Source organism: Citrus clementina, unplaced genomic scaffold (genome assembly GCF_000493195.1).
Source record: "Citrus clementina cultivar Clemenules unplaced genomic scaffold, Citrus_clementina_v1.0 scaffold_2, whole genome shotgun sequence".
Lineage (NCBI taxonomy): Eukaryota > Viridiplantae > Streptophyta > Magnoliopsida > Sapindales > Rutaceae > Citrus > Citrus x clementina.
Genome location: NW_006262688.1, coordinates 32774081 through 32798990, shown reverse-complemented (window position 1 = coordinate 32798990; position 24910 = coordinate 32774081). Strand labels below are relative to the sequence as shown.

Below are 24910 nucleotides of genomic sequence, written 5' to 3'. Positions count from 1 at the left end.
AAAAAACGGACGTTGTTTTCAGTAAAAAAGCTGATTGGTCAGGTGATTCATTGATGGCGGTGAGATGATGAGTCATGTTTCAGATATCTGATGATAAGGTGGTTTGGATCCTCGTCAAACGCCAATGTCAAAACAAAAGCTCAAGAGACTTTCGCACCATTTCTCGCCGTCAAAATGGGAAAATTGGGTGTTGCTTAGAAACCATTTCTGGAAAATTTGGTCCAAACAAGCATGTAATGTAACATCTTCTTTTTGCACGTAAAGCTAGCTGACAGAAAATTCAGGCTTTACCCTGTTTGTAAAGTATATCGAGACACAAGTCAGACTTTAATTGAAATAAAGTTATTTTGACGTGTTAGAATGTAGAAGAAAGTTCTGGCTAAGAGTGAGAGAGATACGGCCCCAGAAAAGTCTTAAAACATACAAACAAACAAAAGAGGTTTGATTTCTGAATTATGAAGATTTGACTCATCTTGTGGGAGATGATAAGCTTCAATTTGTGCTTGATTAAGTTATGGCCATAATATGAGCTTTTAGCATTGATTTGCTTCCGAGTAATTTTAAGGCACCCTACCGGTAATCTGTGGTAACAATCAAAATTTGAATTTACGAAATAAATTTATATGTTTACAGAGAGACTAGAAGGTCAAAAAATGTAAACGAGAACATAAAATAAAAACGGGGAAATCTCGAAATGATGATGTGGAGGTTGTACGGCTCATCTCGTTCATTCACGGCGGGTTCAACAAAATAAAATCATTTGATCGAAGGAACCGTCGCGTCGGTAACAGTAATTAACTAAATGAATATTATTGTTATTCCTATTTACCGTTTTAGGTTTAATAATCTCACGTATTAACTCTAGCCTGCACCCTGCGCGCGTTGCGCACCCCCTTCAGTTTTGTGAAAATCTGGTTACGTGTCGCAAGATAAGAGGGTGTGCTTACTGCGCACTCAGGCACAGGTTGGGTGTGGTGGTGGGCTATACGACCTTCTCGGCTTCTCTCACTCTCTAAATTGCCATGTCCATGTCAGCCTCAGCGAAGGTGGACCGAACTTCAGACAACAATAATAATATAATAATAATAAAGTATATATAAATAAAAATATTAACAAATAATGAATTTTAAATGATTGCAAGTACTCAAGCTCTTCTATTTCCTTCTTCTTTGGCGCTGCAAGCTTTTCCAGCTCAAGAGAGAGAGTGAATGAGAAAGCTCTCTGCTTTGGAGATTCCTCTCCCACGGTAGATCCAATTTTTCAATAGCCTGAATCTACCGTTATATTTAGCAAAATTTGTTTTCATTCTCACATTATCAGTTATTTTTAGTTTTTTTTTTTTTATGGAGTCCGAATCGAAACGGAAAAAGGAATCTCCAAACACGGCCGAGTTAGCCGTGACGGCGTCGTTTCCGGACGAAGTACTGGAGATAGTGCTGTCTCTCTTAACTTCGCACAGAGATCGGAGCTCCGTCTCTTTAGTTTGCAAGGACTGGTACCACGCGGAACGGTGGTCAAGGACTCAAGTATTTATCGGCAACTGCTACTCTGTTTCCCCGGAGATTCTCACGCGCCGGTTCCCTAATATTCGGAGCGTGACGTTGAAGGGGAAGCCGAGATTCTCGGATTTCAATTTGGTTCCACCTAATTGGGGCGCCGATATTCACGCTTGGCTTGTGGCGTTTGCTGCTAAGTATCCTTTTCTTGAAGAGCTGAGGCTGAAGAGAATGGCTGTTAGTGATGAGAGTTTGGAATTCTTGGCTTCTAATTTTCCCAATTTCAAGCTTCTTTCGCTTTTGAGCTGCGATGGCTTCAGTACTGATGGTCTTGCTGCGATTGCTACGCATTGCAAGTAAGGTTTTTCCCCTTTTTTCTTAATTTTTTTAATTTTCTGTTTTAATTATTATTCATTCCTTCGTGTTTGTTTGTTTATTTATTTATTTAATAAGATGGGGCCTTCTGCTCAGAGGAGATCCGCACAGTTCTTTCATTAAAAAGCTCAGAACTTGCTATGTTTTGAGGTTATAATATCAACTTCTTAGTTTCATTGTTTCGTTATTTTCTTAGTTAAAAGTAATTTTTTTTTTTCAAATTGCTAGATGTGACTTACGGCCTGTTAGTCGCATTTAAATTGGATCGCATATTCTTGATGTCATCCCACGCAAAAAAAAAACACCTATTTATTAGAAAACAAGTTCATTTACTAACTTTTTAGGTGGGAGTAATTTCATCTGACGACATAAATGAGTAACTGTTTTTCAATTAGTAGATTCCATACAGGTCTTAACAAAATAGAAAATAGAATTGCTTTTGAGGTGGATAGCTGAACTTTAGCCCTTTTCTTTTTTGTTGTTGTTTTGATACTTGAACAATTAACTAATTCATTTTGAAGGTAGACTTTCGACTTTTGTTGGTTTTAATGGCTTTTTGTTTTCTTGGTACTATTTTAATTTTATGCACGATTATGACTTATGTAGTCAATTCAGTAATATGTGTATATTGAATAAGAGAATTGACTTTGATATTTCTTTTTCTTTTTTTCTTTCTTCTACTGTTTGAACTGTGGATTTAGTGGAAATGGAAGTGCCACTTTTTCCAAATTCATTCCCCTTTTCTTCTTCTTCTTCTACTTCTTCATTTTCTTTTTTAGTTTGTGGACTTCATATATATATATTTCTGTAGTCTTTTATGGTTAATCCTTGGAGAATCATGTTTGATTATTTTCTGGCTGGAAAGAAAATGAATAGATATTTACTGATAAGGTTCCCTCGCTTGAGATTTGAGAATATTGTGAGATGACATTATTTTACTACGAAAACCTGGAGAATCCCTCCCTTTACATGTACTCTTTCTAAAAGTTGATTCCTTAAATCAATTCCTCAAGGCAATTATTAATTCAACATCAAGTTGTCTCTGACAGTGAAGTATAACAAATAGTTCTACCAGTTTCCTACTTCATATGTGTAATCAATTAGGTGTAACTTCATCCTCTTCCGTGGAGCTTTGAAACAAAATTGCTTTATGAAAATATTTGTGAAATGTTGCAGAAGAATTTTCAATGACTTATTCACAGATTGACTTTCGTTAGTTTATTTATGCATTTTATTTTTTTCCTGTAGGTTGGAGTTCTATATATTCTTAGTTCTTGCTGTTTCATACTTTTTAAAACTATATAAATTAGTCCAGTGTTGTTTAAAAATTTACTTCCCATATTGGGTGTAAATTACAAATGTAATTGCTTAAGTTCTAATTTGTTTACAGGAATTTGACTGAGCTTGACATCCAAGAGAACGGTATAGAAGATAGCAGTGGAAGTTGGTTAAGCTGTTTCCCCGAAAGCTTTACATCATTGGAAGTACTGAATTTTGCCAATCTTACTAGCGAAGTTAATACTGATGCACTTGAGAGACTTGTAAGCAGGTGCAAATCATTGAAGGTGTTGAAGGTTAACAAAAGCATTTCTTTGGAACAATTGCAAAGGCTCCTTTTTCGTGCTCCTCAATTAGAGGAGCTTGGTACTGGCTCATTCTTGCAAGATCTCACTGCTCGCCCGTATGCAGATTTAGAGAGTGCATTTAACAATTGCAAAAATATACATACCCTCTCTGGCTTGTGGGAAGCAGTACCATTATATCTCCCAGCTCTATACAATTCTTGTGCAAATTTGACGTTCTTGAACTTAAGCTACACTGCATTGCAAAGTGGTGAATTTGCCAAGCTCGTTGTGCACTGTCCCCGTCTTAGGCGCCTTTGGGTAAGTTTCTTTCATTTTTTCCCTATTTTCCATTCCTATTATGTTCTGGAAAATCATTTTGTACTTAGACAAGGTGGATCAGAAGAAGTGTGTTAGTTCTTTTAATCTTTTCAGTGTTACAGAAATTCTAGGACTTAATTCAATTGTTTTGGTCGAAATTTGTGTAGGACTATATTTATAACTTAATCACCATTTACTAATGGCCAAAACATGCCGAATTTTCTGGCAGATTACTTCTATTGCCGCCTTAATGGTTCTCTGCTGTACCTCTCGAAAAAGTTTTATGGGAAAATATTTGATTGCTGTCATGCATTAATCATACTTGATCAAAGTTATTGAACAGCACTAGGAATGTCTTCAAAAACTTTTGTGACACTATGCATATGTTGATTATGAACTTTAACACATTGCTCCTGATAACTTCATCATTTCATTGCTTAATCTCATGATTATTCCCTTATTACAGGTCCTGGACACAGTCGAAGACAAAGGGCTAGAAGCTGTTGGTTCTAATTGTCCCTTGCTTGAGGAACTCCGTGTTTTCCCTGCTGATCCCTTTGACGAGGAAATCATCCATGGGGTTACTGAAGAAGGGTTTGTTGCTGTTTCTTTTGGCTGTCGGAGACTCCACTATGTTCTTTACTTTTGTTGGCAGATGACCAATGCTGCTGTGGCAACAATTGTGCAGAATTGCCCCAATTTCACCCACTTCCGTCTCTGCATAATGACTCCAGGACTACCTGATTACCTGACCAATGAACCCATGGATGAGGCTTTTGGTGCAGTGGTGAAGACTTGCAGTAAACTCCAACGACTTTCAGTTTCAGGTCTCTTAACTGACCTGACATTTGAGTACATTGGAAAGTATGCCAAAAATTTGGAAACCCTTTCAGTAGCTTTTGCTGGGAGGAGTGATAGGGGGATGCAGTGTGTGCTGGAAGGCTGTCCAAAGCTAAGGAAACTTGAGATAAGGGATTGCCCATTTGGGAATGAAGCACTGCTGTCAGGTTTGGAGAAGTACGAATCTATGAGATCACTTTGGATGTCAGCCTGCAATGTGACGATGAATGCTTGTAGGCGATTGGCAAAGCAGATGCCCAGGTTGAATGTTGAGGTGATGAAGGAAGATGGAAGTGATGACAGTCAAGCTGATAAGGTTTACATATATCGAACTGTTGCTGGGCCAAGAAGGGATGCCCCTCCATCTGTGCTCACTCTCTGATGTATCAGAAATAATAAGGTAATTTCTCTCTTTTACCATGACTCACTCCCTCCCTCCCTCTTTCTCACACACTCACAAATGTGGCCATGCATAGATTCCTTCAACTGGTAGGATCCTGACTAAAATGTGGCTTAGGTTAATACTAGCCTTTCCATCGGGGACTTCAAATGTTGTGCAGTGAACTTTGGGCATTTGTTTTGAATTTGCAGAAGGGGCAAGCTTTAGCAGGTTCCTGCATCTTGACAAAGTTTAATGGTTTAGGCACATTGTCTACTGGGCAACCATTGCTCTTTCCTCACAGACAGTAATGTGTTATTTGATGTTTAGCATTTGCTTTACATAGTCTGAGCACGGAATCATTCGTACAGTGTCTTAGGGTGTTCTGTGTGTTACTTTACTTTCAACCAAAGGTTATGCTGTCTAAAATTTGTCAATTGAACATTTCTATAACATGCTAGTAATTTATCTATGTACATTTCTGTCATGTTAATGCTATCTTTCATAATGAACTTCATACAGTCGGCTTTCCAGCTTTTGCGGAGTACAAGTTTCCCTCATCCAGACGCGGGGTCAAGTTCATACTATTGAATATATGATGAGGGTGAGGAAAAGGAAAAGACGGGGACTGCAAAGCTTGCTAGTTGGTTTTTCAACTACAGTTTATTTTCTTAATGCAGCCAAGGTTGAACAAGAAAAGCTAAAAAGATACAAGAAACAATGCTTATGCATTTATAGTCTCCAAGGCTAGAATCAAGTTAGCTTCATCTGCTTGATTCACCACACCCTTGGAAAGCAACTTTACGGGACTGCCAATTCCAAAGTAAGTGAAGCATTCCATGGCTGTGGGTCACAAATGAACCATGTTCAGTCCCTTTTATGCATTGCCACCCATGTCCACAAACCCTGTCAAACCTGCATTAGAAGAAATAAACAATACGGATTTTAGAAGAGGTGAACTTTCAGACATGTTTTTCTTTGAGGATTGGAGACCCAGATTCATCCAGATTGTCACTGTTTTTATGAAGCGGGCTACATCAGTAGACTGTGACATCAAAGAGATCAAGAGTCCTTGCAGCCAAATTAAGTACATCCTGCTGCATTTTTTGAAGCATGTGTATTGCCTATAACTGCTTTGCCTTCTAGCATAGATGGAAACGGCCTTTGATGATGAGGGTGCATGCAGTGAGGATTGAAGGCTGCGGTGGTTGGTTTTTGTATACCGGAAGTGCATAAATGGGTGGTTTCTGGTCAGATCAGTAGGCTTGAGTTCAGATGGCGTCATCAAACAGTTTCAAATTTAATGGATAAAGGCAGGGTGTCTGCGGGGCCTATGCAAGCAGCTAGGACCCATGTGATTGGAGGTGACTGATGCGTGCGCAAATGGATCTAGATCAATGGGTGCCTTGTGGTGATAGCATAAACGACAATGGGTCCGACCTATCTTGGGGGTGTGGGATGTTTGTGGCTCTAGCTGTTAAGACTTCTATTATGCCCCGAATTTCCCGGTGGATGTTTTAAGGTTGATAATGAATTGTCTTTTTGCGATTATGCTTTTGCATATTTTATCTTCTTTCTATTTGATTCGAAGACCTTTGGCTCCTTGCACTAATTGGTCTATTGAATGTTCAGCACTTGCTAATTTATACTTCTAAATTATTGTTGCAGTGAGAAAACGATTTGAAAGAATTTGCCATGAAATGATTGATTGAGCATGCAAATATTCTACATTATTTGCTCAATTACCCCGCCCGCAATCGTTCCTGTATGAAGAGACGCAACTGTCCCATCAGACTAGTTTGTTAGTGTACCCAGGCGAATGACTCAGTATCTATGTAGGCATAGAACCATAGATTTCACTAATTTTGAACGTCTGTGTTGGAAAATATTGTTATCCTACTAATATTAAGATTACATACTCGTACTTGTATATCCCAGCCACATTAATCTTGTACGAACTAGACATTTAGATGTATTTTTTAAAAAAAAAACTAGATCTCTAGATTAGATCTCTTATCTTATATTATTATTAAATGAATTATTTGGATCCATCCCTGAGCTGGTGGGCAGTAATACTGAAAATTTAATGTGTACGGTCAACCCTTGTCCCCCTAACATGCACCCTTTAATTAATGCAGCAGCATCACATGCATCAAGTTTCAAAGCAACCAACTCTTGTTTCATCCGCAAACAAAACAGATCTGCATCCGAGTTGATTGCTTCATTCTTCTCCCATCAAAGAGAGTCAAAAGAATTTGCCTTTGCTTCAGAGAAAGCATAATCCAGGGTAAGTTAACAACCAGCAGAGATGGAAGAAGAAAGACATAGAAAAGACCAAAACACATCAGAAGTAGACAGTGTCAAGCAAGCCATTACAAAAGTACTGGCACTCTTGACTTCCCATAAAGATCACAACTCCGCCTCCCTGGTCTGCAAAGATTGGTACGAGGCAGAACGGTTGTCGAGAACTCACGTATTCATCGGGAACTGCTATGCGGTCTCACCCGAGATTCTAACGCGCCGGTTTCCTAACATTCTGAGCGTGACGCTGAAAGGGAAGCCGAGATTCTCGGATTTCAATTTGGTTCCACAAGACTGGGGCGCCGATATTCACCCATGGCTGGTAGCGTTTGCTGACAGGTATCCGTCGCTTGAGGAGTTGAGGCTGAAGAGAATGAGTGTCAGTGATGAGAGTTTGGAGTTCTTGGCTGTCAGTTTTCCCAATTTCAAGGTTCTTTCGCTTTCCAGTTGTGATGGATTCAGTACTGATGGTCTTGCTGCTATTGCTACTAACTGCAAGTAGGTTCCTCTCGCTCGTCCCCTCCCTACGTTAATTTTTTTCCAAAATTCTTTGAGATTTTTTCTTAGTAGCTTTCTTTACTTTTCCTAAAATGCATAATTTCGGATTCTGATTCCAAGTACTGAATAACATAGGATTATTCACTTATTTGGTAAAAAAATAAAAATTAAAAAAATAACTGTAAACCATGCGGTGTTAATTAAAAAATAATACTATAACATCATATATATAGTTTTACAGATAGTATATCTTTATTTTATCTTTATTACGTCAGAAATTTCAATTCAAATATCACTACTCTATCCAAAATCCTCCATCCCAAAAGTTTATCCACATCTCATCTTGTTGGATCAAAAAACACTCTGAAGAATTAGTTTACTACTTCATATCTCATTTGGTATATTATTGTAATTTTCTTTTTTATTTTTTAATTTATTCCTGTGAAGTTCATGTACGCCAGTACAACACATCCCAACATTGCACCCACATGGTTATCTTGATGGTTGAAACTCCCAACAGTTCTCTTTTCAAGAAATTATCAAAATCACTAAAATTAACGTAAAACCCAATACGGACCCAATAGTGATCCCCGCAACTGCACCGTAGAAGGACTACTGTTTTTGGCTTTCTCATTATTTCTCATGCGGGATTTTGCCCATCGTGTACTGTAAACTTCTGAACTCAATTTGTATACAGGAATTTGACTGAGCTTGACATTCAGGAGAATGGTATTGAGGATATAAGCGGAAGCTGGCTGAGCTGCTTCCCTGAAAGCTTCACATCATTGGAAGTACTCAACTTTGCCAATGTGAACTCTGAAGTTGATTTTGATGCACTTGAGAAACTCGTAAGCAGGTGCAAGTCATTGAAAGATTTGAAAGTCAACAAAAGTATTTCCTTGGAGCAATTACAAAAGCTACTTGTTCTTGCTCCTCAACTAGTAGACCTTGGTACCGGTTCATTCTCGCAAGAACTAACTGACGACCAGCGCGCTGAGCTGGAGAGTGCATTCAATAAGTGCAAGAATATACATAAGCTCTCAGGTTTATGGCAAGCAACGGCATTGTATTTTCCAGCTTTATCTCCTGTTTGTGCAAATTTGACATTCTTGAATTTGAGCTATGCGACTTTGGGGAGTAGTGAACTTGTCAAGCTTCTTATGCATTGCCCTCTTCTTAAGCGGCTCTGGGTAAGAACCGCTAGTATCTTTTCCTTTCACATAATTTCAACACTGCTTGTTGACTTCAAATTTTCAATGTTCAATCTCATGATCATTTTATCGACACTGAAACAGGTCCTGGACACAGTAGAAGACAAAGGACTGGAGGCAGTAGGTTCCAGTTGTCCATTGCTTGAAGAACTCCGCGTTTTCCCCGCTGATCCCTTTGATGAGGAAATTACTTACGGGGTTACAGAAGCAGGGTTTTTAGCCGTGTCCCATGGCTGTCCGAGACTTCAGTACGTTCTGTACTTTTGTCAGGCGATGACCAATGCTGCTGTGGCAACAATTGTGCGGAACTGCCCCAATTTCACCTGCTTCCGCCTTTGTATAATGAATCCGGGACAGCCAGATTACGTGACAAATGAACCCATGGATGAGGCCTTTGGTGCGGTGGTGAAGACTTGTACCAACCTTCAAAGGCTTTCACTTTCAGGCTTCTTAACAGACCTTACATTTGAGTACATTGGCCAGTATGCCAAAAATTTGGAACTCCTATCGGTAGCTTTTGCTGGGAGCAGTGATTGGGGTATGCAATGTGTGCTAAGAGGTTGTCCAAAGCTGAGGAAATTTGAGATTAGGGATTGCCCATTTGGGGACGCAGCTCTACTCTCAGGATTGGACAAGTATGAATCAATGAGGTCACTTTGGATGTCAGCATGCAATGTGACAATGGATGGTTGTAAGTTATTGGCAAGCAAAAAGCCAAGGTTGAATGTTGAGGTGATTAAGGAAGCCGAGAGTGATGACAATCAAGCTGACAAGGTTTATGTTTACCGCACTGTTGCTGGACCAAGAAAGGATGCCCCGCCTTCTGTAATCACCCTGTAATAGAGAATTAATTGATAATCTCTCTCCCTCATAAACTAAAACTAAATAAATTAGCATGGTTTAGTAGATTTCTGTTCAGTGCACTGGCTAGTTGGGGTATAATTTTCCACTAGACTCGTCATTGATGATAGTTTAGTTTATTCGATTTCGATAAAATTATAAGCGGTGGAGCTATTTGCACTCTAAAAAATACTCTGAGTACTCTATTACTCTATACACTCAAATACTAAATTTAAAAAATTAAATTTTATTTTTTACACTCTTTAAAATACTAAAAAAAACCTTAATTAAATTAATTAAACTAATTTACTCAAAACACCAATCAAACTATTTAGCACATTCAAAATGAATTAATAACAATTTAATATATACAACAATGGAATCAAATTATATTCTAAACAAATTCTTTAACATAAATTTTAGTTGTTAGTTTTTCTCTATTAAAGAATATGTTCAAATTTCAATATTGAATGTTACACCCCAATATTTAACATCCCAACGTAGCACTAGTATGGCACAGGTCTTTTTTCCACGAACACCTCAAACTCAATTGGAAAATGGCAGACTACTGCTTAATTCCTTACAACCACCAATGCCCAGTTACCGGCTAGAGCATGCCGACATCGTCATTCGAATGGATAAAATCAACCAGCTCAAGCAACAATTTTACGACTCAACAGGCCTAAAAATCTAAAATGCTCTGCCTGGGAAATTGTAGCCGTCTGTTTCTGAAGGCACAGAACAAGAGCAATACCTTTGGGCCAAACACCCAACTCAAGCTTGTTTGAACGTTTTCTTTGCAAATTGCCTTACCTTTGAACACTCCGTTGCCTAAAGGCTTCTACGGCAATTGCTTCTTTCCTGTGACTATTACTACAACAGGTGATTGGCTTACACAGGCGTCGAATGTTGATATGGTGAAGTTGATACAAGAAGCAAAAGCCGAGCTACCTATTGAATTTGCCAAGTATATGAATCGATATTTGCTCCTTGTTTAACTAAATATTGTTAAGAGATTGGATTTGAAATTTGTATGATTTATCGCAAGAGAATTATATATTGAGTATTATGTTAATTTATCAGAGAGAGTGCTTAATAGTAATTCATATGACGGGTATTTTTATAATAAAATAATTTATTAAAATAAGAGTGTTCAAAGTAATTTTAAGAGTGTAAATAACCTCACCCAATTATAAGCTGCAGCTGGGATTCTTAGTTTTTGAAACAGACTGGAAATCGAAGATGCCTGTTGCTTTGGAACTTGAAATCAACTGAAAGGTTTTAGTTATAGTTAGAATATGGATGCGTGCTAAATGGCGTTACTCGTTCGTCCTGGAAAGAGTGGGCTTCTTTCGAAGAGGCCCGGAAAGGCCACTTTCTTTATTACGTCATTACGTGCTCTAGAAAAATGAAAAATAAAGAATCCTAGCTAGCTGTCCTTAATTCATGCTTTTAGCTATAAGACAAATCACTGTGGTGTCACAGGTCTTCAAAAGAACATCAACGCCATTGGCAGTTCTGGAGTTGCTTCTAAGACTTCACTTCGCAAGTAATCACATATTCACATTTCATCATTTTGGTTTCTTCTTCTTTCGATTGATTCCTCATAATTTTTAGTCCGCACTAGCTCCTTCACTTTATCTTGTCTGTCGATGGCCCACCTTCAGTTGTCCCACTTTTCGACCTATGAGAAGGCTTCACATGTAACCCAATAGCAACAATATGGACAGATTAATTAATTATCTTCTTTAAAAAAGGGAAAAAATAAGAAGGTAAAATCATATATATTTTATGAAAATGATTCTATGCCACAGGCGTCACATCGGTAATGAAATTAAGAATATTATCAATATGATCAGTCCTAATGCATTATGCTTCGAGCAGGGAATCCGTGAACCGGTCATTCTTTTCTAATCTTTACACTTGACCAACTAAACTACATGCAACTAAAATCATATGTTCCCATGGAACTTTAGACTGTTTGGTCCCTCTTCATTTATAAAGATTTCGGCGTACTAACAACAACACATCATAATCAAGTTGAGGATGAGTTGGTAAATTGCTTGATGCTTTTGAATGCTTAATTTTATCACATTTTCAGGTTTGATACGATAATTGTCATAATTTAATAGGGTTACTAATGGTTCACACAATGGCTGTATCAACATGCATGATTCCGTTTCATACCCGAAAACATTTGTGATTGTAATACTTACAACTTTGAGGGTTAGGTTCTGGTAAAGGGTCTGTTCTTGTTTTACATTTAAAAATCTCTTCTTCTTGCTGTCTAGACGTGGGTTAGTTGTCCAACTCTATAAACATTGTACATTTTTAAAGTGAAATCACAATTTGTATGCAATTAGGGTTTTATTGGTGAGCTGTCCGATTCAAAATTTGAAGCCATCAATAATTATATCAGTTTTTAGGCAAGGGCACATGTCCTGGCTAGCTAGCACGAGCACATCCTTTTCCAGCTGTGACGTTAAGTTGTGAAAACTAAGCTAGTGTTATTTCAACTATATCATGATAATGATTCATGATAATTACGAGAGATTGATGAGATGTTAGGCATAGTGAAGAGCTGCATGCCATTGCAGATTCAAACTATCGTTAATCATTCAACAGTTAATGTTAGAAATTATTTATTAATTGTATAAAATATATTTTCAATGTGTTTTAAAATTATGAAAATCTATCTAATGAATGACACGGACATATCATGTCACATCATTTTAGATAAAAATTAAGAATGTGAATTATTGTTTAATTATTGTTTTCAATAATTACACTCTATGCAGTACATAATGTCGAGATTATGATTGAAAAATATAAGAAAGAATAATGCTATACTTGAGATTTAGTTTGTATCTTAAATGATGCGGTAAATAATATGTCACTATTTAATTTACTTAAGTGATAATTAATTATTAAGTTTTATCATTTCTAATTCAAATGGTGACATGTATTTTTACACTTATATTTTTTATTAAATTTGAATATGAAATATAATATATATATATATAAAGCAAAACCACATTCAAGAAAAAAACATAATGATTTTAGAATTATAATATATAAAATACAATAATTTTTAATTTTTATCACAAATTATCAATAATAGTACATAATATAAGATGAGATTATTAGGGATAAACATGTATGGGGGTGTTGGGATAAACATGAAAAATAAATTATAAAGTAGATATATTTTTTATATTAGAAATTGGGTGGCTTATTCAAATTTTTTCATTTAGTAAAAAACCTTGTAAAGTCAAAATTATCTAACCATTAAGTTATAAAAACAAACACCTCTAATTAATATAATAAATTAAGTCCAATCAACAAACACCCTCTAACAATTCCAATTACCTTCTAAGGATCCTAATTAAATAAACATAAAATCACTCTATAAAAAACTTTTAAATAAGAGTATTAAAGATTCCGCGAATTTCGTTTTCGAGAGTATAAGGATTAATGAAAAGCAACATTGAGTCGTTTAGGGATTTAGTCATTGTGATTTTGGGCTGAGATACATATAATCATATGTTTTCGTATTTCATATGTTAGATAGTGATATGTTTTCCTCTCGTAGTCATAGACTAGTCACGATTAATGGTCCACTGGCCCATGATTAAGATAGCCAAATTAAAACGCCGAACCAATAAAATTTTGGCACATCGCACTCTGCAGGCCCTCCTTCCATTATACTTATATCTGATCAAATTTTGTAAGAGTCGAGCCTAGTTGGCTAACACAAGATTGGAAGGACTTTAATATTTTTGCAAAGCCATTATCAGCACTATTGTCTATTACATCACATCAAGGTCAAAATCTAGCAGATTTCAAATATTTTTACTTAAATTTAGCATAAGCTCCATTTGAAAATTGTATTATCATCTTTTATTCATCATCAATGAGCTTAATTTAATGGCTCGTATAATAAGGTGGTTAAGATGCTGAAGTTTTCTCTTTTTAATAGCTTAATCAATTTGCTTGCTAAAACTATAAAAATATTACTTCTTTCTCTGACCATTATGAGATATATGATACTACTTTAATATCGAATTGTACGATCAATTCAAAAATCGAAGATGTAGATTTGATAAACACCAAAACCAGATGTCCGCATCAAGCAATCTCAATTTCTCTTTGTTCTTTATATGATATTTTTCTCATTATTTTGTCAATATTGCCTCTTATTGGAAGTAGACGAGCAAGAAAATATTGTTATATGTACCTTTCTCTTCGAAGCGAAGGTATTTTGTTCCCATGCTTGTGAGTTGTGTGTTTAATTTCCCTTCTTCCTTACTCAAAGGTGCCCCGTATCATCAGTACTTTCTTATTCTTGCACAGAATTAAATTGCACCTAACACTTAAGCCACGACAAACCTAGCGACAAATCGCTTTTATATTTCCTGAAATGGGTGAAAGCTTATATCAACTAACAAAAGAAAGATTTATCTGGTCAACAATTTTCAAATCACAAAAGTTTTAAGTTAAAACTACACCACTCCAATCGCTCTGTGGTAATTAATTGAGCTGCTCACTAGATACATACATGTAAATGGAAATAGAGCAAGACCCACAAAAGATATGCTGGCGAATTTGTAAGAAAAATGTTGAAATATACTATGCGGCCCCTGATGATGGATGGAGTGTCCATGTGCAGGAGCAGCATACGATTATGCTGAGAAGTGAAGAAGGGATCGGTATTGGATGCAACAAACAAGTTTTCTGAAAATGCCATTTTGCCAGCATGCTGCTGTGTGTATGCGTGGCCTGGGAAAAAAAGTTTCAATAGTGGAGATAAGCAAAATGTAACGATCGATTCCCCACTACTTAAAGTTCTCTTTTCTTATCTAGGAAAAAAACATAAACCAGATCATCCTTGAAATGGGTATAAAGCATACTCATTGAAGCAAGATTATAAAATAAACCATCCGTGAGTCCGTGACAAGCAGAACAATAAGGTTAAATTGTCATGTGCTAATAAGACAACTAATCGTATCATGGGTCATTTGGTTTTTGTACAATCTCATCTCATTTGTCCCAGTTTCCAGGTTAATTTTAATGTAAATGATGCTCTTGCCATCAAATTTTTCCATAGAATCCTGTAGAGTTTATCCTCTTAATTAAATAAGTTAATGTGAAGGGAATGTCAAAAAGCTTTATGCTGCCTTTACGCATACATGGTTTTGACGTATGAGCAGCTTTTGGCTTTTGTTTAAGCATCTCACTTTAAACCCCTTTAACTCACTAAAGGTTAAGAGAAGAAAATAGAGAGAAAAGAAAAGACAGAGCAACTTTTCTATTAATTACTGCTGTGGAGGTTCATCTCCAACTTGCAATTTAGAAAGGTGACTGCTAGCTCAAGGCATCCAACAAAGAAAGCCCTTCACATGGTGGGGGGTGTTGTGTCATCTCCATGCTAGTAAATTTTGAAAGCTTAAACCTTTTCTCATCTTTTTCATCTAATTGAAACGAGTGTCCTCACTCCTTATTAAGTTGTGGTCCATGATCCCATCATCAAAGCTTTTGTCTTTCACTCAATACCCTTAAATCCCATTTCCCACATCATCTGTAGAAACCGTTTGTTTTATTTCGCAAGAGTGATTTTCAAGCGAGCCTTAAAAGTTAAAAGTACATGCTTTGATAAAAGTAAAAAATAATAGTAATAATAATAAAAATATTCGAAGATTGTTTTAACATTCTCCAAATCTTGAACAAAACGCTACACGCAACTTTTTTTTTTTTTATATAAAATGAAATTAGATCGTTACATGTATGCATGCCAAGTTGACTTTATTATCTGAAAAAATAAATAAAAAGTAAATTACTTGATCTCCGAAGTTTAGTTTTACAATCACTCAATCCTAATATGCTCACCATCATTGAACTGACAAATTATCGATAATTAGATATCAATTATGGACAGTGAAGGAGGGTTATCAGCATCTGCTGCCTCCATATTTTGTAATTAATGTACAGTTAATTATTAACTCCCCACAAAAAGTGCCATAAAGTGAGAATAAACTAGTTAATACCCACTATGATGTGTGCATTTCTTTTACCACACTCGTGTTCCCCCCCGTTAACATTTTCAATATTCAAACGAGAGAGCTTCCATTATAAATTCTTTCACGTACATGCAAACAATCTCGTTAGAGAAGAGATAAAATCCCAAAATTTCAACCTCCAGTCACCAGTTGTCCTTGCACCCAACTCACCTTGTCCTTTAAACAATCTGTGACTTTAATGTACTTCCAACATCCAACAGTCTTTAGCTTGGTTAGCTACTCCTTTTCAGTTTTCATTTAATTACATCCTTCATTCAATATGACATAATTACCCTTATCTTCACTCCATTGACTTGTCACTATTACACAACCTCCCAAAAGGTCAGACCTGTAAATGCACAATAATAGTGCCCAATTCTGTTTCAGCAACAAAGAGAAGATAACCATCGAAAACACGAAGTGCAGCAGTCAGTTGCCTCGCCTTTGCCTCATCTCTTCATCTAGGACGAAATAAAATTAAAAAAAAAAAAAGAATGAGCTTGGTCCAAACTTAAGGATTAGCCGAAAATGGGAGAAGCAAAATATCCACAAGATCAAAACTCAGCCAGCAGTCTCAGACAAGCCATTGAAGTTATATCTTCTTTGATTTCTCTTTCTCATTCTATCAAAGTCTTTACTGTCAAATGGCAGCTGATTCGAAACAAGCTTGAAGAGTTGAATTCTGGCTTGATCGCTGTTGAAAACTGCGATTCTTCCGAAAGCTCAGGTCTTTCTAGCCTGGTTCAGGCTATTTTGTTCACTGTGAATGAATGTAATGTTCTTGCAAGAAGATGTGTGGATCTTTGTTACGGTGGCAAGTTGTTGATGCAGAGTGATTTGGATGTTTTGTCATCAAAATTTGATCAACATATAAAGAATCTATCTGGGATTTACACAGCGGGTGTTCTGACTCAAGGTTTTGCAATTGTTGTGTCAAGGCCTGGTGTTAATGCTTGCAAAGATGATATGAGGTTTTACTTAAGGGATTTGTTAACAAGAATGAAGATTGGCGATACACAAATGAAAAAGCAGGCTTTGTTCAATCTGCATGAGGTGGTAATTGAAGATGAAAAGTATGTCAAAATAGTTGTACTTGAAGTCAATGAGATTGTGAATATACTGGTAAAGTTTCTTGATTCTCTGGTTATTGAAATTCAAGAATCAGCGGCTAAGGTGGTTTGTGTGATTTCTGGGTTTGATTTCTGTAAGAGTGTTTTGATTGGAGCTGGGGTTATTGGACCTCTTATTCGGGTTTTGGAAAGTGGCAATGGATTCGGTAAAGAAGCAGCTGCAAGGAGTTTGCAGAAGTTGACCGAGAATTCTGATAATGCATGGTCAGTTTCGGCTTATGGTGGTGTCACAGCCCTATTGAAAATTTGTTCTGGTGATGAATTCAGAGGAGAGATTTTTGGTCCGGCTTGTGGGGTGTTGAGAAATCTAGTTGGTGTTGAAGAAATAAAGAGATTTATGATTGAAGAAGATGCAATTTCCACTTTTATCAAGCTTGTAAGGTCTAAAGACGAGGTTGTGCAGATAAATTCAATTGAGTTTCTTCAAAATATAGCTTCTGGGGATGAATCAATTAGGCAAATGGTGATTAAAGAGGGAGGAATTCGGGCATTAGTGCGTGTTTTGGATCCTAAATCGTCATTCTCTTCGAAATCAAGAGAAACAGCATTAAGAGCTATTGAAAAATTATGTTTCACTTCATCAAATGCTATAAATATTTTGATGAAGTGTGGGTTTACGGATGAACTACTTTACTTTCTTCGCAAGGGAGAGGTTTCGGTTCAAGAATTGGCATTGAAGGCAGCATTTAAGCTTTGTGGAACCTCAGAGGAAGCTAAAAAGGCAATGGGGGATGCTGGGTTTATGCCAGAGTTTGTGAGATTTCTTGACGCAAAATCATATGAAATACGTGAAATGGCGGCTGAGGCACTATACAGAATGGTTTCAATTCCTAAAAATCGAAAAAGATTTATCCAAGATGACCGCAACATCGGATTTATTCTACAGCTGCTCGACAAAGAAGCGGCAAATTCAGGTAACAAAGAGTTCTTGCTTTCTATATTGATGTCATTGACCAGTTGCAATAGCGCAAGAAGAAAGATTGCAAATTCTGGGTATCTGAAAATCATAGAGAAACTTGCAGAAGCAGAAGTTTCTGATGCCAAGAGACTTGTGAGGAAACTGTCGACAAACAGATTCCGTATCATGTTAAGTGGAATCTGGCATTCTTGAATGTAATCTTTAAATATTCCCACTTGTATATCTTCTACAGAAGTGTATTCCAAGTTCTCTCACACTCAAAATGTTAATCTCTTTCTCTTTCTAATTTTCCTTTTGTTTTCACTTTTTTCCACTTTGTAAGAACAGTTTTAGAACAGCTTTTTGTTTAATGTAAACCAGAATAGATATCTAATAAAGCTCTATCCGGAAAAAAAAAAAAGATATCTAATAAAAGCTGTTGCCACTCATTGTAGATTTCCCTTGTGATATTGTGGCATTATATTGCTGATTGGAACCACAGTGACTTTGTGTGTATTGAACAAATTAAGTAGTTATATAAGAGAGTTTATTACAATTAATTAAATTCAATTTGAGATAAAAGTGTGCTATTATAATAGTATTTTGGATGCATTTGGAAGGTAGCACATGGGTAGAGGCATGTAACAGAGATGAGCATGTGAGTAGTGGCAATCAAGCTTTTGTATACCTAACATTATGGACAGAGAAGATATTGACAGAAGAAAGTTGCTTGTGTTTTTGCTTGTCTTTTAGCAAAACTCTGTCTGTTCAATTTTAATGGCATTTCCCATACTCTTAATAAGGATGTGATTTGATTCATTCATATTATGCTGCATTGTCATCAGTCTTTGAAGTTGCAAAATAATCACAGCTCCTAAAACAAGCACTTTGAGAAACAGAGTTTGGGCATAACGGGACTTCAAAATAGTGACTATAATCAATTGACTTATGCTAATTGACAGCTAGGCAGAAAGAGAGTGATTCCCAGTTTGCTTATTGGTGCAAGCCTGGCCATTCTTTTGTAGGGTACGCAAAACTTCATTATTACAAGCCAAGGACAGTATGTGGACCATGAAGTCTCATTTTAATTCTTGACAGGTTGTTGCTGTTGTGAACCAGAGATGGCACCCATATGTTCTGCATCCTTGTTAACAATGAATTCTTTGTGGGTCTGGACCCTTTTTTTTTTTTCTTTTTACCAAGTTTCTTTTTAGTTGAGGACTTGTATAATTATGTGAGAGTGAAAGAGAGAGCAATTCTACAGTAGCCATAATTCTGTGCCAAAAGAGTGATACTCGTCTTCTAGCTACTTTCTTTTCGAGGCTGTGGCATGAGTATCTACACTTCCTATTTCAGCCTAGGACCATCAGAAGTTCACAGGTAGCAGGCCAAAAATTATAGTACTAAATCCGAATTCGAATGTACAGTTAAATGATTTTCGGTAGAATTGGCTTAAATGGAAAATTACATGAAGGCCTGCCTATCCCTAGCTCTGAGACTCTTAAGATTTACCGGCTGGAGAATTTAGAAAGGAACTGGGACCCAAATACAGTAAAGACAATTCTATTAATGAGTTGTAAGAGTAGAGAAAATACGTTGCATTTGAATTTATAAGCCCGGGATAAGATGTTGGAGGAAACTAAATAGAGTGCACTTGTCTAATCTATTTAGGTTCCTCCAATTCTTACATTCGACGTTGAAAATGGAAAACTTGTACTCAATTCATACTTAACAAATAACTTTTAAAAGGTGGTTTTAACTGGATTAAAGAAATTAGTGAATGAGATGCTGGAGGAAACTGAATCAAATGACAAGTGGATATTATTGAATAGGCTACCTTCAGCTCTCACTTTTCCCCTTTCAATTGCTATATTCTTTCACACAAGGCTTGGGGGCTTTCAAATAATACCACTGGTATTAGTGTGTGTGTGGGTGCAAACATATATAATTGCAGGACACCATACGATCATGAAACCACATTTTTCTATTGATGATTTGCATGACCTGCGAAATTTAGCCGCATGTTAAGCACTACCTTGTAGGATTCAAAAAAGCTCTATAAATGACTGCAGTGAGTGAGAGAGTTGGACCTTTGTTTGGCCCAAGTGAACACTAAATAACATTTCGACCAAAGGATAGTCCAAACTTCAAAAGCCCATCAATCAGCGAGCTTGTTGTAAGTTTTTTTTTCCCCCCCCCCCCCCCCCCCCCATTTTTTCAGCGAAGGTGTCTGTGAAATGATTTAATTGTTTAATGAAATGATCATTTTCACATGATATGATCTGTCAAACTGTGCCATGGTTCTCGTTGAGTGTATCTGGAGTCTGGACTATACCAGATTTATGGATACGGAAGTTATATGAATCTGATCAAATATATTGAGGATAAAGAAAGATATCGGTGCGAATGCGGAAAATGCTATGATGGGAGGAGTAAATGTTTTATTTTATGCCATATCTGTCCTTCTGTGCATTTAATTATATGCTTTTATTTGTCTCGTCTCTTTCAAATTACATGTTACCCAGATTTAAGTTACTATGACCCACCAATCCATTGTTGCCATCTTAATCCGTACTTGGATATATTTTTACTCATGCTTGGTCCCTTCCTTCTGTGTTATCTGTTTTCATTGTATCCGGTTCATTCTTATTCCTTTTATCATTTTCATCTGGTAGCATATCATCTTTTGTGCATTGTTCAATGTCTTTTTTTTTTTTTTTTTTTTTGGGTCCCAATAAAGGGGGATGGGCAAATCGATTTTTTTAGTATTCAATCTTTTAACACAGGTTACAAAAATAAAACTACTTCAAAACTATTTGTATTCAATTCATTCAAGTTCAAAGATTTTGGTAAGTTGATGAAAATTACTATTACCAGCTTGCTTGTTTGTTCATTGAGATTTATGGTGCCTTAACTAGATGGAAATTAAAATAGGCTGGAATCGAAATAAGAAATAAAAATTAGAATAAATTATTTACTTTAACTATAAAAATCATAATTAAAATGAACTATATTACCAATGATATATTTACTTTATCTTGGAATCATAATCGAAACGAATTTGATCATTACAAATTAATAAAATCTTTAATTACCTATTATTATAATTTATTTTTTTTTTCATTATTGTATTTTTTATTACTCCAAAACTATTATAATTAATATATTCATGTGAATAATAATATTTATTATTTTTATTAATAATAATATTATTATTATTATTATTCACATTAATATGTTATTTAATTAAATAATAATAATAATAATCCATTTTTAAAAAGATAATAATCAAATAATAATAATCAAAATCATCATCATTGCAACAACAGCGACAACAACAAAATGGGGGTAGACAAACGATGAAGAGATGCCAGTGACGGTGAAGACATGCCCAAATAGAGGCGACAATGGAACTAGATCTTGATCCGAAGCTGTGATACAGTGACCTCCAACGATGTAACCAGCGATGACGGTGAAAAATGTTTGGTTGGCTGTGATAGAGGCTTGTTGCAGGGGTTTGATGGAGGCTACCTCTTGGCTACAATGGAGGCTTGTTTTGTGAGGATTCGATGGAGGCTTCCTCTTAGTTGTGATAGTGGCTTCAAGGGTTCAAATTGTTTCCATTTTATATTTATATTTTTTTAATTGAATGGAAGATATCTTTGGCATTTTGAAATTTTAATAGAGGCAAATTTGATCTTCTTAAACTGGGAATCAGTCTTTCATTTTTAATCCCAAATTTAGATGGGGCTCACCATTCGATTCCAATTTTAAATCTTAATTTATAAAGTAAATATTATCAATGATTCATTCTAGATTTCGATTCCGAATTTAGAAAGCAAATAGAGCATTAAGGAAATAAAACAAATAAGTAAATGTGAATCACATGCTCTTTTTCGTTTAAAACTTAACGCGGGCCGTTAATGCATTAACTTTTATGAGCTTATTAAAATGTAATGTGCTGTTAAGCTCCGCTTATTGGAAAAATGTAATGGGCCTGCGACATAAGAGTAAACACCTCTCAATTATCTTTTTGAGTGGTGATATTGATCTCTTCAATTTATTTCATTAGCTACTATTTTTTAATTAATATTATTTATTTTAAAATTATTCTTATTGAAAAATAAAAATCATTAAAACATAAATATTTTTAATCTCTCTTACATTCTCAATTAAATTCTCATTTCTATAATCTTTTAATTGATTGACAATTTGAATCAAATATTAACTCCTAATCAAATCCCAAATTGAAATGAAACAAAATCAAAGATTTTCTTACAAAATCAAAATCAATATCATCAATAATGACAAAACTCACCCCTTGTTCATAAAATTTAGTAAAACTTAATATTGAAACTCATCATATCGTAGTAGAGGTGATAGATTAATGACCGAAAAACATAAGTGACGACGGTACTAATGATGGACTTATTGTTGATAAAACGATGGGGCTAATGGTTATATAGTTATACTAGAAAGAGAGTGAGAGGAGGTAGAGAGAGAATAAAATAAAACAATAATTTTTTTGAGTTAATAAGAGAAATTCTGAAAAGTAATAAAATAAATTAAAAAGTGGGGGTTATAGAGACAATTTGAGTAGGTCGAATATCATTAATCTATCCTTTTAGAATTTAGAACCCCCTTTTTTCATTTATATTTCTTTCAATACCGAAAACACCCTTTTCTCTCTAAACTAATTATTTTTTTTTATATTTATCTTTAACTTTTTGTTGTTTAATGACTCTCTCCCTATATATCTCTGTGTGTGTATAATTAATCTAAAAAAAATAATTTGATGGGTGATAGATTTTTTAAAGTATTGTTATCCTTATTCTTCTCTTTAAACTTTCTCTCTCGACAAACTTAAAAAGTACTATCTTCTCAAGAATAGATATAATTAATCTAACTAAAAGATAAAGAAAAAGAGAAATGGGTTGTTTTAGACTTTTGTAAACCAATTGAATAGATGAGACTTGAGAGTTACAAATTAAATAAAAAATAAAGAAAATAGATCAATTGTAAATCTGAAGAGTTTGCACTTTGCAGCAACAGAGAGAAAAAAAAAAAAAAAGACATACGTTGTGCACGCAAAGGAGATGGAAGAGAGAAAATATGTATGGGATTCATTAGATTTGTATTTGTCCTTGAACATAGTTAGTGTCTATGGAATAAGAGGTTCTATCATTGTACATTTGCATTGAAGGAGTGTTAAAATCACTACTTACGGCATCAACCAGTCATCATATGAAAGTATTTGGGCTTTCTTATTTCACATCGGGCCCAGAACCCAATCAAGGCATGCAATTCCCTATCCTTTAATTCCATTTCTACGCATTACATAATATGTCCAAAAGATAGGACTGCCAACACATAACTGGAGTTGGGCAAAATCTCCGGCTCAAGCTGGGCTTTAAAATTTAGGTTAAAAGGATTTAAAACTTTAAATATATAATATGGGTGAGTTAGAAAATATTAAAATGTGAATATTTTAATTCACATAGAAATGTGAATATTAAAATATTAAAATGTGGATCTTATAAATTGGATAATAAATAACAATATCACAGCCTGTTCAAAACGTGCTTCTCCTCATAACCCTGTCCGGTCTGGCAGTGGCATTTATGTACTGTTGGAATTAAGTCTGCTCATGCTTACACGTTCGAGCTAAACAAATTTACTTCCTCTAACCGAACAACTTCAATTCATGCGATTAAACAAATTGCTCAAACTGCTGCAGCAGCATATCATCAGTGGCTAATCTAAGTGCCAGCGAGAACAATTGGTGAACAAAAATAAATAAATGAAATACCTGAAAATTATAATCATAGGTCCAACTTGCTTTAAATTCCGTAGAAAAGTTGGAGCTGTGTAAACGTATAATCTAATCTATTATTGGTTTATTTAACTTCAACTTCAATGGAACCATCAATCGATGGTCTTAGCATGTGGAATTGTAGGTATTGAGATGGAAAGTCCTTTTTCTTTCTATTGGTGGGTGGGGAGCAATCGTTGCATCATTCACTTAAAAAAATAGAAAATAAAAAAACAAACCTTCAAAATCAAAGGTCATATTCATTACAATATCACCAAGTTCTTGACTAACCTGCCCTATAATCACAATTGATGGGGTCATCTATATCTTGTTGAATATTTTTAGTTCAATTTTCTAAGGTTTCATAATGTGTCCAAGAAAAAGCATAAAGATGAGAAAGTGTAGATTCTTCTGGATTTTTTTATTCTATACAGCAGAGAAAAGTACTCTTCTTTGGTCTAATTTTCAATCATTAATTTCAATTTCTATTGTTATATGCATCTTTACCACTTGCTATACACGGTTTCTACTGCATGTTTATAGAATATTTACAAGTTGGCGACTTGTTTGGTAATTCAAAAACTAACCCCAACTAGACAACTTGGTTACTAGGAACCAAAATTAATGTTACGGACTTACGGTAACAGTGTTGACAGTTCAAGCGGCGGTAAAAATTTGTATTCGAACGGTAAAGAATAGGAGCCGCACAAAGTGGACATAATTGATTAATTGAAGATGATTAGTAAATACCAATACCTTCTATATAGTGAATACTTGGACACTAACATAAATTAATGACTTCTTAAAACTAGTGTTTAAATTGTAGATTAATTAAATAGTATTACTATCACTCGCCTCTACTAAATTTTTACTCATTGTTACTAGATGTGTGAAATGTAAAAATAAAGTTGTGAAAAGGAGGAGAATCAAAGAAATTTCCCAGATATGGGTTCAAATAAAGAGATGGACCACTTGAGTAATGAAGATTAATGTCTTCTGCATGGACCGTCTGTTTGATTCTTTGTTCAACTTTTCTCCCTGAAATGTCCATTTTAAGTGTCAACACTCAATGAGACAATGACCACTATTTAGTTATTCTTTGCAGAGTTCAGTGATTATGGTCACCGACTCATCTCATGATTGACAGGAAATTGAGCTGCAATATTAATCTTTTATTATTATTTTATATAT

General features: G+C 35.4%; 3 protein-coding genes across 4 annotated transcripts; all 3 read left to right on the top strand.

Moving 5' to 3' along the window:
- The first annotated feature begins 1130 nt into the window (after window positions 1-1130).
- LOC18052163 (protein TRANSPORT INHIBITOR RESPONSE 1) lies at window positions 1131-6524 on the top strand. 2 transcript variants are annotated; one of them, XM_006449145.2, is made up of 4 exons: window positions 1131-1852; window positions 3262-3754; window positions 4221-4994; window positions 5496-6524. In XM_006449145.2, exons 1-3 carry the CDS (start codon window positions 1344-1346, stop codon window positions 4974-4976), a joined length of 1758 nt encoding a protein of 585 aa, XP_006449208.1. In that variant the 5' UTR covers window positions 1131-1343; the 3' UTR covers window positions 4977-4994; window positions 5496-6524. The 2 variants fall into 2 exon arrangements, with proteins under 2 accessions (XP_006449208.1, XP_024045949.1); XM_024190181.1 differs by lacking the exon at window positions 5496-6524 and adding an exon at window positions 5186-5489.
- On the top strand, window positions 6420-10023 carry LOC18052162 (protein TRANSPORT INHIBITOR RESPONSE 1). Its single transcript, XM_006449143.2, has 4 exons — window positions 6420-6495; window positions 7112-7772; window positions 8470-8962; window positions 9068-10023. Exons 2-4 carry the CDS (start codon window positions 7282-7284, stop codon window positions 9821-9823), a joined length of 1740 nt encoding a protein of 579 aa, XP_006449206.1. The 5' UTR covers window positions 6420-6495; window positions 7112-7281; the 3' UTR covers window positions 9824-10023.
- Window positions 10024-16046: 6023 nt separating this feature from the next.
- Window positions 16047-18367, top strand: LOC18052161. The gene has a single exon (XM_006449142.2). The coding sequence runs from the start codon at window positions 16408-16410 to the stop codon at window positions 18118-18120; it is 1713 nt and encodes a 570-aa protein (XP_006449205.1). The 5' UTR covers window positions 16047-16407; the 3' UTR covers window positions 18121-18367.
- Window positions 18368-24910: the final 6543 nt, after the last annotated feature.

Bases quoted from the DNA above. Each gene is read 5' to 3' on its own strand.
- LOC18052161 (XM_006449142.2), top strand. From the start codon at position 16,408: ATGGGAGAAGCAAAATATCCACAAGATCAAAACTCAGCCAGCAGTCTC.
- LOC18052163 (XM_006449145.2), top strand. From the start codon at position 1,344: ATGGAGTCCGAATCGAAACGGAAAAAGGAATCTCCAAACACGGCCGAG. The intron at 1,853-3,261 runs GTAAGGTTTTTC...ATTTGTTTACAG, and splicing joins GCGATTGCTACGCATTGCAA to GAATTTGACTGAGCTTGACA. The intron at 3,755-4,220 runs GTAAGTTTCTTT...CCCTTATTACAG, and splicing joins CCCGTCTTAGGCGCCTTTGG to GTCCTGGACACAGTCGAAGA.
- LOC18052162 (XM_006449143.2), top strand. From the start codon at position 7,282: ATGGAAGAAGAAAGACATAGAAAAGACCAAAACACATCAGAAGTAGAC. The intron at 7,773-8,469 runs GTAGGTTCCTCT...ATTTGTATACAG, and splicing joins GCTATTGCTACTAACTGCAA to GAATTTGACTGAGCTTGACA. The intron at 8,963-9,067 runs GTAAGAACCGCT...ACACTGAAACAG, and splicing joins CTCTTCTTAAGCGGCTCTGG to GTCCTGGACACAGTAGAAGA.